Source organism: Stegastes partitus, unplaced genomic scaffold, assembly GCF_000690725.1.
Source record: "Stegastes partitus isolate 25-593 unplaced genomic scaffold, Stegastes_partitus-1.0.2 Scaffold510, whole genome shotgun sequence".
NCBI lineage: Eukaryota > Metazoa > Chordata > Actinopteri > Pomacentridae > Stegastes > Stegastes partitus.
In genome coordinates, this window is record NW_007578241.1 from 381,971 (window position 1) to 394,020 (window position 12,050).

Consider the following 12,050-nt stretch of genomic DNA (forward strand, 5'->3'; position numbering starts at 1 on the left):
GAATTAGTAAATAGATATAAAAATATAGATATTAATACATAGATATTACACGTTTGGTGTTTTTCTGTGAATCCTGTCCGTTCTAACTCGTCCGGTTCCGTCCAGCGGCGCCGTACTGGGTGAAGGAACCCCAGAACCTCCGCTACGCTCCAGGAGAAACCGTCCGGCTGGACTGTCTGGCTGAAGGCATCCCCAAACCGGACATCACCTGGAGCATCAACGGGCAACCAATCTCAGGTCAGAGGCTTCTTCTTCCGTGGTGCTCAGGTGGAACCAGAACCTGGTGAAGTTAGACACGGTCTGATGCTGGACCTGACACAATGATCACTACTTCTTCCCTTCCTCCTCCTCCTCCATCTCCTCCATCATCTCCTCCTCTTCCTCCTCCTCCTCCTCCTCCTCCTCCTCCGTCATCTCCTCCTCTTCCAGACGTGGACCCAGATACTCGCCTCAGCGTATCTTCTGGGGTTCTGATCCTCAGAGACGTGGGTTTCTCCGACAACGCCGTCTATCAGTGTGAGGCCTCCAACAAACACGGCTCGGTTCTGCTCAACACCTTCCTGTTCGTCGTCGGTGCGTTGGCCTCTGATCGATTGACCCTGATTGATCCCTGATTGATCCGTTGATCGGTTACTGATCGACGTCTGTGTGTCTCTCAGAGCTTCCTCCTCAGATCCTGTCCTCTGACGGAGTCGTGTACCGAGTGATGGAGGGAGGAGATGTCCAGCTGCACTGTGAATCCTTCGGCTCGCCCAGACCCCACGTCACATGGTGACCTCCTCTTTACCGCAGACCACGCTTACGCTTAGATATACAACCTCCTCCCTCTCCTCATCCTCCTCTTCCTCCTCCTCCTCCTACGTTTTGGTGTTTCACCGTCTGAAGCCTAAAAATCCTCCAGAAAGTGTAAAAACTGCCAAACTTTAACTGGATTATTAACTTTCTGACGGTCCTTGAATGCATCACGTGGGACATTTGGGTCCACCGGGAAAAACCAACCTTCAGACTGTTTAATCAAAATCACTTTATTGTCCATGTTTCATTGACAAAAAGAGGAAAATAAGGAGGGAAGGAGGAGAAAGGAGGAGACAATAGAAGTGAAACAGAATTTAATATTATTTCACTTTCTGAAAACATTTTAGTTCCGTGTAGAAAAATACGACGAATGCGAATTCGGATAGAAACAAAATGTTTGTTTTTAGGATCAGTTTCAGTCTGAAATCAAACCTTTTTGTCTTTGGATGATGCGGCGGCGCCCCCCGCTGGCTGCAGGAAGAACTGCAGCTGCTGAAAACACAAATAAAAAAATGATCAGTCAGAAAACCTACAAAAAAAAAAGAATAGAAAAGGTCAGAGCATGTTTTTCTAAATGTCCCAAAAAATAATTTTTACAACATCTAAAAAATATAAGTAAATAATTTAAGTAAATAATCTGGCAACTAAAATATTAGTAAAAATAATATTAATAACATATCAGTAAAAGTATTATTAATAAATAAATGAAATAGGCAGAAAACGATCAATATTCCTAAAACTATTCTGAAAATATCTCAGACTTTTATTGTTAGAAATAAGCAGCAACATTATTAATAATAAATACATGAACTTAAAGTATTTAAATTTTAAAACTGTTATTTCCACATTTATTTGTGTTAACTTTAATCCTAATGTGTTTTTGTCGCTGCACAGATCAGGATTATTTGTGTTTATTTCTCAGCGTGAAGCTGTAGAGTTTATCAATCATCGCTATTGATCCTCTCCTGTCGCTCACCGATTGAATTCAGGAGACTCTCGTTTATCGATCGACTCTCGTTTATCGATCGGCTCTCGTCTATCGATCGGCTCTCGTCTATCGATCAGCTCTGGTTTATCGATCGGCTCTGGTTGACGTCATCATGTTTTCTGTTTTCTGTCTCAGGGAGGCAGAAGAGGATCTGGTTCCGCTGCTGTCGGACCCTCGAGTGTCTCTTCTGACCAACGGCACCATCGAGCTGACCAACGTGAGCCACGACGACAGCGGCGAGTACAAGTGCTCCATCAAGAACGCCAACATCTCCATCACGGCCAACCTGGAGGTCTTCAGTGAGTTCTGGTCCCAGTCGGGCCGAGCTGCTGCAGAGCCCCTCAGTTCTGCTTCGTCCTGCTGCCCTCGGGACAATCACGAAAATATTCAGGAAGTAACATTGAAAAATATGAAGACAAAAGTCTGGAAAATATTTCCAAATATATTTTTAAAAGAATTAAAAATAAATTTTTTAAAAAGTCAGAAAAATATTAATATGTCCAGAAAAATAATCACCCAAAATAAATATTTTCTCAAATATGAATATAATATAATATAATATAAATTCCACAAAATAATGATAAAATGTCTGACAATGTTAATAACATTTCCAAAAAAATATTGATAAAATGGCAGTAAAAATATATATATAAAATAATATGTCCATAAATATTCAGAAAATTTCTAAAATGTCAGAAAACATTAATAAACTGTCAAAAAAAAATCTAAATAACATTTCTGAAAAAATACTAGAATGTCCAAACGTCGTCAGAATATGTCAGGAAAGTATAATATGTAGGATAATATTAATATTAATAATGTCTAAAAATCTAAATAAAATATGTGGAAAATCAGAAAATAATCACCCAAAGAGTAATATTTTATAAAATATTAATATAATACAATAAATTCCACAAAATAATGAGAAAATGTCTGAAAATGATTAAACATGTCAGAAAAATTAATAATATGAATGTGTTAGAAAGAAAATTAAAATGTCCAGAAAAATATTCACGTCTGAAAATGTTTTAAAAATCTAAATAAAATGTGTGAAAATATTAATAAAATAAAAGGTTCAATAATATCAACACATTTCCAGGAAATTGATAATTTATCTTAAAATATTATAATACGGAATTGTCAGAAAATCTGAATAAAATGTCTAAAATACACATATATATTTTAAAATGTCAGAAAATATTAATCTTTTGCGAATTAATAATAATTTGCAACATATGAATATTTTCCCTTTTTAAAAAAAAAAAAATATATATATATATATATATATATATATATATAATATAAATAAAAATGTAGATATTGTGTTTGGAAAATATTTAAAATAATTAAAAAAAAATATTCATGAATTCTGAAAAAAAAAGAAATACTAACACAGTGTCAAAAGAATTAATGTCAAAAAATAATCAGAATGTCATAAGATTATGAAGATGAATCTGTTCAACAATATTATTATTATTGTCAAAAATATGACATTAATAACATAGTAAAATCCAAAGTATTGAGAAAATCACATGAAATAGAAAATAATTGAAAAATAATGTTTTTGAAGTAAAATGTCTGTAATACATTAATAAACAGACAAATGTTAATATGTATAGAAACATAGAAATCTGAATAAACGATCAGTGTTTTCTCTTTGAATTCTTCTTTCTTTTTTAACCCTGATTTAAATCTTTTATGAAGTCGGTGCTGTTGGGTTTGAGTCCGTTGAAAGCTCACAGAGGTGTCTCCCGTCCCAGATCGGACCGTCGTCCTGGCCGGGCCTCAGCACCTCCGAGTCGTCCGAGGAGGCGACGCGCTGTTCGACTGTCGCTTCTACAAAGACCCTCGTCTGCACGACGTCCAGGTGGTCTGGAAGAAGAACGGACACAAGCTGCAGGAGTCCTCGCCGGACGACAAGTAAGTCCAGCGAACAAACGGAAAGAAAACGGGCTCAACGCCCAGCTGGAACCAGAACATTTCACCTCGTTTTAAAAGTTTAAACCTTCTCCAGGACAGAACCTCGGCGCCGGGTTCGCATCTGATGGTTAAACTCAGCGAGGTTCTACAGAACTCTTTACGCTGGTGCTTCCTCATCCTCAGAGATGTCTGGAAATACTAATATAAACTGTCAAAAAATGCCAACAGAATTTTTTTTTAAAACTATTTCTACGTCCAAAAATAGTCAGAATGTGACAGAAAGGTATTAAAATGTAAAAATATATAATAATCTGAAAAGAATGATGTTATAGAAAACATTAATACAATATAATAATGTCCAAATATATTAAAACAATTTTAGAAAAATATTTCAACAAACTGTCTAAAAATATTTACATGTTATGATATTATTCATATATTTTAGTTTAATTAAATATTCAGAAAAATATGATTCTGTCAGAAAATGTTTCTTTAAAACGTTTGAAAAAATTTCTGAAAAATATTAATGTATATGTAAATAATGTACTGGAACATGAATAAGTCCAAAAATATGATCAAAATGTCAAAACATTTTAAATTTTGTCTAAAAATACTCCTGGATTGTCCAAATAAATTATAATATTTAGCAAAAGTTTAAATAATAATATTTTTTTTAAATATTAATAAACCTTCATAAGATGTGAACAAAATTTCTAGAAAATATAAATAAAATAAATAAAATGTTCATTAAAAATATCTGAAAGTCTTGATCGTATGTTTGAAAAATGTGAGATATTATTAAACAGTCAGACAACATGGATGTTGTTTAAATATTGAATGATATCAATGAAATGGAGGAAAATATGTTTTTAAATGTATAAAAAACATAAAAGAAAATGNCTGTACTGATGAGGTTCTGAGGCTCAGAAATGATGGAAAAGTCCATTAAAGTGATAAGTCAAACTTAGTTTAAAGGAGAACATTGAGTGTATGAAGTGAAGAAGTAAACCTACCGACAACTGTCAGGACCACTCCGGGTTCTGTTGGGTTGTTGTTGGTTTTCCAGCTCAGGACTCAAACAGAAACAGTCTATCTGCTGTACTGATGAAGTTCTGAGCTTTAGTCCATTAAGGTGATCAATCTGGACCCTCCTCTGTGGACTTCAAGGACCTGGAGCTCTGGAACATTCTGAAGGTAGAACTCCAGAAGTCAGTGCAGATAAACAATCAGCTGATTGTGAGGAGGTCAGGGGGGAGGTTCTGATGGATTTTTCATGAAATGACCCGTGAATAAAAAGCGAGAACTTCCGCCGTCGGTCATGTGGAACCTCAACACGGTCGTCGTGCCATAAATCAAACGCCATCGACGGCTTGTTTGATGCTCTCTTTGCTTAAGTGGGCTTTCTCTTCCTGCCTGGGTCAGTCACTCGGGTCTTTGTTTTGGACCATTCTGGGGTCAAATCCCCGACGATTAATAAACACAGAGAACAAATACGCTTAAACAACAGAATCAGAATGAGCTCTGGAGGTCGGAGGTCGGGGGTGGGAGGTCGGGGGATTCCCAGAGGAGGAGGGATGAGGTTCACCACGACCTTCAGCGTGCGACCTTCAGCTGTGGGTGTGGCAGGAAGACGAGCAGATGTAACAGACAGCAGGAGGAAGTACAGAAGTAGATGGAGGAGATAATAAAAGTATGAGACCAGTGGGTTGGTTATGGTGACGGTTGATTAGAAGCAGCCTGGTTAGCATGATGATGTGTGATGTGTCTGACCTGTGCTCTCTGCTTCCCTTCACTGCTTCCTGTGGACTAACAGATAAGATACAGAACAGTAAGTCTCCTTCCTGTTTGTCATCATCATGTTCGTCTCTGTGGCTCATTTCTCACCGACGTCCTGCAGCTCAAAGCAGACGTCTGACAGGACAAAGACACGTCTCATAGAGCAGAATGACTCAGTTAGAAGGTCCAGAACCTGAGAGACAGCCACAGCTGGTTCCTTTGGTTCTGTTCTGTGTCTGATGTGGGCGGTTTGGACTGTTTGTGGTCGTGTTGTCTCGTCTTTGGAAGATCGTCTTTGTCGTGTTGGGTCTTATTTTTGTTGTACTGTCATGTTTTGTGTCGTTTTGAGTCTGTTCTTTGTCATTTTGTGTCACTTTTTGGTTTTTTTATGTTTTTTTCTGGCATTTTATTTCTTGTTTTTGTCATTTTAGGTCTTATTTTGTTGTTTTGTGTCTGGTTTTGTCGTTTCATTTCTAATTTTTGTTATTTTGTGTCTCATTTCTTGTCATATTGAGTTTTTTTCTGGCATTTTATTTCTTGATTTTGTCATTTTTTGGCTCGTTTTTGTTGTGTTGTGTCTTGTTTTGTGTTGTTTGTGTCTCGTGTTTATTTGTTTTATTGTGTTGTCATGTTTTTTTTTCGTTTTGTGTCACATTTTTGTTTTTTTTCTGGCATTTTACTTCTTGATTTTTTCCTTTTTTGGCAGTTTTTGTTGTTTTGTGTCTTGTTTTGTGTTATTTGTGCCTCGTGTTTATTTGTTTTGTTGTGTTGTCATGATTTGTGTCGTTTTGTGTCACATTTTAGTTTTTTGTGTTTTTTTTCTGGCATTTTATTTCTCGATTTCGTCATTTTGCCTATTTTTTGTCATTTTGTGTGTGTTTTTGTCATTTTACTTCCCTATTTTATGTTTTGTGTCATTGTGTGTCTCTGTTTTGTCATTTCGTTTCTCTCTTTTTTTGGTTTTGTGTCTAAGTTTCGGTATTTCGTGTCGTGTTTCGTGTCGATAAAGTTCAGAGCAGTCCGGGACCGTCCTGGTTGTGATGAAGAACTTTTTTTCCAACAAACCATCACGTCATCTGTTCAGTCTGGTGTGTCCAACCTGAGATGTTGTGTTTTCATCACCGTGTGTGTGTTGTGTTGTCTGAATGTGATCCAGTTTATCATCAGACTCACGTGTTCACCAACATTTAACTGACTTCACCTTTAATCACATTTAATTCAGTTTCTTTAAACGAGGCAGTTTTCAGGAAACAGAACAAAGAAGCTCGTTGTTGGTCCAGAAGAACATCTCAGTGATAAAACCCATCAGCTGGTATCAGCAATCAGTTCCTGCTGCTCCGGCCTTCATCATATCTCCATCCTGATCGGACTAGTCGTGCTGCTTCCAGCCTGACGGATCAATAGAGTTCATCTTATTAGACGCCGTGATCGGCGCCGGTCCAGAACCGGAGGATTCCTGCTTTTAACTGATCAGAGCTGCACTGCGGCTCTTCATGACCGTCTGAAGCACAGACAGCAGAGTTCAGGGACCTACACAGGTTCTGAGGTTCTGACCTCCTGAAAGCTGCCTGGACCTGGTGTTAGAGCAGCATTCAGAGAACGGCTCCAAAAACAGAGAAAACTGTTGTCAGACGCTGAGTTACTGTTTGTTTGTTTGTTTGTTTGTTTGTTTGTTTGTTTGTTTTGTGTCTCGTTTCTTCACTTTGAGTCTCATTTTTGTTGCTTGGTGTCTCGTTTATTTATTTTTTGTTTTTCTTATTCAATTTTTTGTGTCGTTGTGTCTCATTTTATCATTTTGTGTCTCGTTTTCATCATTTAGTTTTTTTGTTTTGTCTTTTTATGTCTCATGTTTCTCGTTTTTGTCACTTTATTTTTAGTTTTGTGTCTCAGTTTGTGGTTTAATTTCTTGTTTTGTTATTTTATTTTTTGTTTTTGTTATTTTAAGTTCTTATTTTTAGTTGTGTGTCTCATTGTGTCTCGTTTTTGTCATTTGATTTCGCTCTTTTTGTTTTATGTCATCGTTTTTCTCATTATTGTCATTTTGTCGCTTGTTTTTGACATTTTATTTTTCATTCTTGTCATTTTGTGTCTCCTTGTGTCTGCAGCAGATCTCTTCACTTGGACGTTTTTTGATTGTTTGTTTATTTATTTTACATTTTTTAACAAAGGAGCAGTTTTCTAGTTTAACAGCTAAAAAAACAACCTGAATTCTACTTTACCTGCCTGAAGCTATAAATATTGATCAGTCGAGCCGTTTCTGCAGCAACAGGACGTTTGTTGGTTCCAGTAATGTGGAAGTCCAGATAGAAACTCATCCTGGGGCGGCGTTTGGTGCTCCGTTGGTTCTGCTGGTTGACTTTTTTCTGTACTCAGCATTAATTCCTCTTATTTCCCATCACTTCCTGTCACTTCCTGTCACTTCCTGTGTGCTTCTCATCACTTCCTGTCACTTCCTGTGTGCTTCCTGTCACTTCCTGTGTGCTTCCTGTCACTTCCTGTCCCTTCCTGTGTGCTTCCAGTGCTGCAGCCTCCGGTCCTGACGGAGACTCCGAAGTCCTTCACGGCGTTTTCTCCGGAGGACATGTACCTTCCCTGCGAGGCGACCGGAAACCCTCCGCCCACGTACGTCCGCCGGCTTCACCTGAACTCGCTCAGACCCGGATTAGACGTGACGACAGAACCAGACCTCCGCCTGCTCTCTGGCCTTTATGTTGCCATGGAGATAAATGTGGTCCTGATTAAATCACGGCAGAAACTAAATTATCTCTGATCGTCCAGTTTCTCGATGTCCTTTTTTGCCGTGTGCGTCTTATTTTTAATCAAATTCAGAACTCAGAGACGTCTTCTGTCCGCAGGACTCAGAACGAAAAACACCAAAAACCAAAATTAAATTCTTAAAAAAACCTTGAATCATGATGTACGTTATTGTTCCAGCTGCAGCTGCCAGCAGAAGAAGAAAAACAGCAACATTTGGCAGCAATACGAAGCTTTTTATAAAGATTTTCCAGACAGAGCTGCAAGAAAACCTGTAAAACAATAATGTAAACTTTCTTTTCTTCAAATTACAACAAATATCTGGAACATAAGGATATTTTTGCTGATTTAAAAAAAACAAAGTTGGACTATTTTATCGTCAAATGTTGCAAAACCACAAATAGTTTGATAGAAATACTGATTTTTTTGATGATTTTATTTATCAAACTTCACCAAACTGTAAAATCTGTAAAACAGTAGTTTCAGAATGATTTCCCATTTTCAGTCCTTTTATATCATCGTATTCCAAATAACTCTGAATGTCTGTAAAATATGAAGCGGTTCTGCTGCTGTTCTAGATTCCGCTGGGTGAAAGACGGGGAGGCGTTCGGACCAGAACTTCACGGATCCGGAGCGCTGATAGCCAACTACGACGAACCTCTGGAGTCGTACGAAGGATCTTACCGCTGCTACGCCTCCAACACGCTGGGAACCGCCATGTCGCAGACCGTCCACATCATCGTAGAGCGTGAGTCGCACAAACACACAACACTGACTGTGTTTACAGCCATGAACAGAAGCTTCCTCCACCTGTACAGACCACGTTTATGATGACTCCTAAAGCTCTGGATCTTCTCTGATGGAATCATTGAACCATGAATCTTTGTCACTAAAACCATCCTGTGTTTTGGTTTCATTCATTTATTAAAGGTCTTCTGGAGATATGATGAAACCTGTTGGGTCAAACCTCTACCTACAGAAATGCTAGTATTTGGTTAAATGTCTCCTCAGTCGGGTTCTTCTGGTGTATATTTATGACCCATCAGATGTCGTCATACTTCCAGACGACCTCTAGCAGATCTATGGTCCGTCATAACAAACATGGTCTCTATGGGTGGATGTAAACTGTGGTTCCCGGCTGTATGAACCCGCTGATGGTTGAACAGAAACGCTCTCGGCTTCCTGCCTTAAACTCGGTCACGACGACGAGGTCGGTTCAGGCCTCCGGTTCTGCTCGCTCATCTCCTGTTGCCGTGGCAACCATTTCCTGGAGACGGAGCCGCCGTGACATCGCCGGTGAGTCAGCGATGGGAAGTTTTCACCTGAGCGAGTTCAGCCTCCAGAACAGCGACGAGCACCAGAGCTGCTCCCCAAACAGGCGGCTGCTCAGAGAGGAGTGATGGTCAGGGAGGAGGAGGACCAGTGACTAAACAGTCACTCCACATGTTGGTGTGTTTATTTTGAGGAGGTTTCATGTGTTTCTGTCAGATGCTTGTGTCCACTGATGGACTTGACGTCTTCTGGTTGCATCTCTTTGTGGTGATTTTGCCTAGTTTGGTGTCTTCTTGTGACTTTTATTTATTTGCTGTCTGGAGTCATTTTTGTCGTGATTTGACATTTTTTTGTGGGGACTTTGCATCTTGTGGTCGATTTTGCTCTTTGGGAGGGGTTTTACTTTTTCTTACGGTGATTAAGCATCTTTTTGTGGTTTTTTGGGGTCTTTTGTGGAGGTTTCGTGTGTTTCTGTGAGATGTTTGTGTCCACTGATGGACTTTATGTCTTCTAGTTGTGGTTTCTGCATCTCTTTGTGGTGATTTTGGTTCTTTTGGTGGTTTTGTAGTGATTTTGTCTGTTTTGGGGGAGATTTCAAATGTTTTTGTGACTTTTAAATAAATAAAAGTCACAAAAAAAGAGAGAAAGGAGGTCATTGTGCATCTTTGTGGTTATTTTGCTTTTTGTTTGTGGGGACTTTGCATTTTTTGTGTGTGTTTATTTTGGGTCTTTTATGATGTTTTTTCTGTTTTTGTGAGATGCTTGTGTCCACTGATGGACTTTATGTCTTCTAGTTGCATCTCTTTGTGGTGATTTTGCTTCTTTTGGTGGTTTTATGTAGTTTAAAGTCTTTTTGTGGCTTTTATTTATTTAGTTTATGGGGTCATTGTGCATCTTTTTGTCCTGATTTAGCATTTTTCTTGTGGGGACTTTGCATCTTATGGTGGATTTTGCTTTTTTTTTGGTAGATTTTACTTTTTCTTGCGATGATTTTCCATCTTTTTGTGGTTGCGTGTGTTTTTATTTTGTCTGTTTTTGGGGAAATTTCAAGTCTTTTTGTGGCTTTTGTTTATTTTTTGAGCTCATTGTGCAGATTTTGGTTCTTTTTTGGATTCTACTTGTCGACTAAAAAGGTGTCTGCTGTTTGTCTTTGTGGTCGTTTTCTCAGTTCGTGTCTGTTTTCTGTCTCTTTTAGTCACTTTTATTCTGCTTGTGCTCATTAGATGTTTTTTCTTTTCTTTTCTGAGTCTTTCATGCGGTTTCGTCGTCGTTTTGTGCGTCTGAAAGCTGTTGTTTGTGTTCTCGTCTGTCTCTGCGGTCCACTCTTGTGTCTTTCGTTCCGTCTTGTGGCTCTCTGGCTCTCGTTTGATTAGTTTTCTGCATCCTTGCTGTGGTTTCATCGTCTGACATGATGCTGGTTCCGAGTCAACTCCCAGGAAACGTTCAGTAATTAAGTTAGACGCAGACAGAACGGTTTTCGCTGTTTCTGATGAATGCTGGAAGTTTGTTTTCAGAGACACGGTGATTCTGGAGGTTTAGTCTCAGTCAGATTTCTGCCCTTTTAGATGTTTGTTTTCCTTTAATGGGCAGAACTTTGGAAGCTTTATTTTCCAGAAGCTGCATCGTCTGCTGCCGTAAAACAGAATGAGCAGTAATCATGACACAGCAAAGACGTCTGGAGGCATGCTCGTTCATTCTTTGGTGTGTTCTGACTCATTACTGATCATATCATACCTGATCAATAGTTTGGGGCGAATCTCAAGAGGTTCTGTTTAATTTGTGACTAGTTTTGTTTGAATTTTGAGTAAGTTTGTTTTTGTTATGTTGAAGTAATTCCATGTGTCTGTCTGCGGTACTGATGAAGTTCTGAGGCTCAGACATGGTGGGAAAAGTCCATTAAAGGGATCAATCTGGACCCTCCTCTGTGGACTTCAAGGACCTGGACCTCTCCACTGAATGCTCTGACTTTGTGGGACCGGTATAAAGTTAAAAAGTATACCTACTGACAACCGTAAAGATCACTGATGAATATGAAGGTTCTGGTGCATGGAGAACCAGCTGGTTCTGACGAGGTTCTTTTCATGGGACGACAGTAAACAAAGCAGGTTTTACAGACTGGACCTTTAGGATGTCAGAGAGCGCGACTTTAACCTGAACTTCTGCTTCCGTGTTCCAGCCCAGCCGGTTCTCCAGAAGCAGCAGAGGGTCCACAAGAAAGCCTTCGAAGGAGAGAGCATCATCCTGACCTGCAAGCCTCCTCAGAGCTCCACGCCGCCGTACATCCACTGGATGGACAAGAGTCAGTCTCACTGTAGTGCTGTGTGTGTGTCAGAACATTCTGCAGAACGCTGAGCGGTTCTAACCTCCGGTTCCTCCTCAGGGATGGTCCACATCAAGCAGAGCGAGCGCGTGACGGTCGGCCTGGACGGGAACCTGTACTTCTCCAACCTGCTGAAGACCGACAGCAGAGACGACTACATCTGCAACGCTCAGTACACGGCGGCCAGGATGGTGCTGCCGGAGACGGCCGTCACGCTCACGGTGC

General features: G+C 39.4%; 1 protein-coding gene across 1 annotated transcript in view; it reads left to right on the forward strand.

Annotated features, from left to right (window-relative positions):
• LOC103361540 (neural cell adhesion molecule L1.1-like) overlaps positions 1–12,050 on the forward strand; it is a 50,668-nt gene that overhangs the window by 10,021 nt on the left and 28,597 nt on the right. The window contains exons 5-9 of the mRNA XM_008287645.1: positions 106–237; positions 430–573; positions 660–771; positions 1,919–2,082; positions 3,544–3,703. Coding sequence (XP_008285867.1) covers positions 106–237; positions 430–573; positions 660–771; positions 1,919–2,082; positions 3,544–3,703 — 712 coding nt within the window. The remainder of the gene's footprint in view (positions 1–105; positions 238–429; positions 574–659; positions 772–1,918; positions 2,083–3,543; positions 3,704–12,050) is intronic.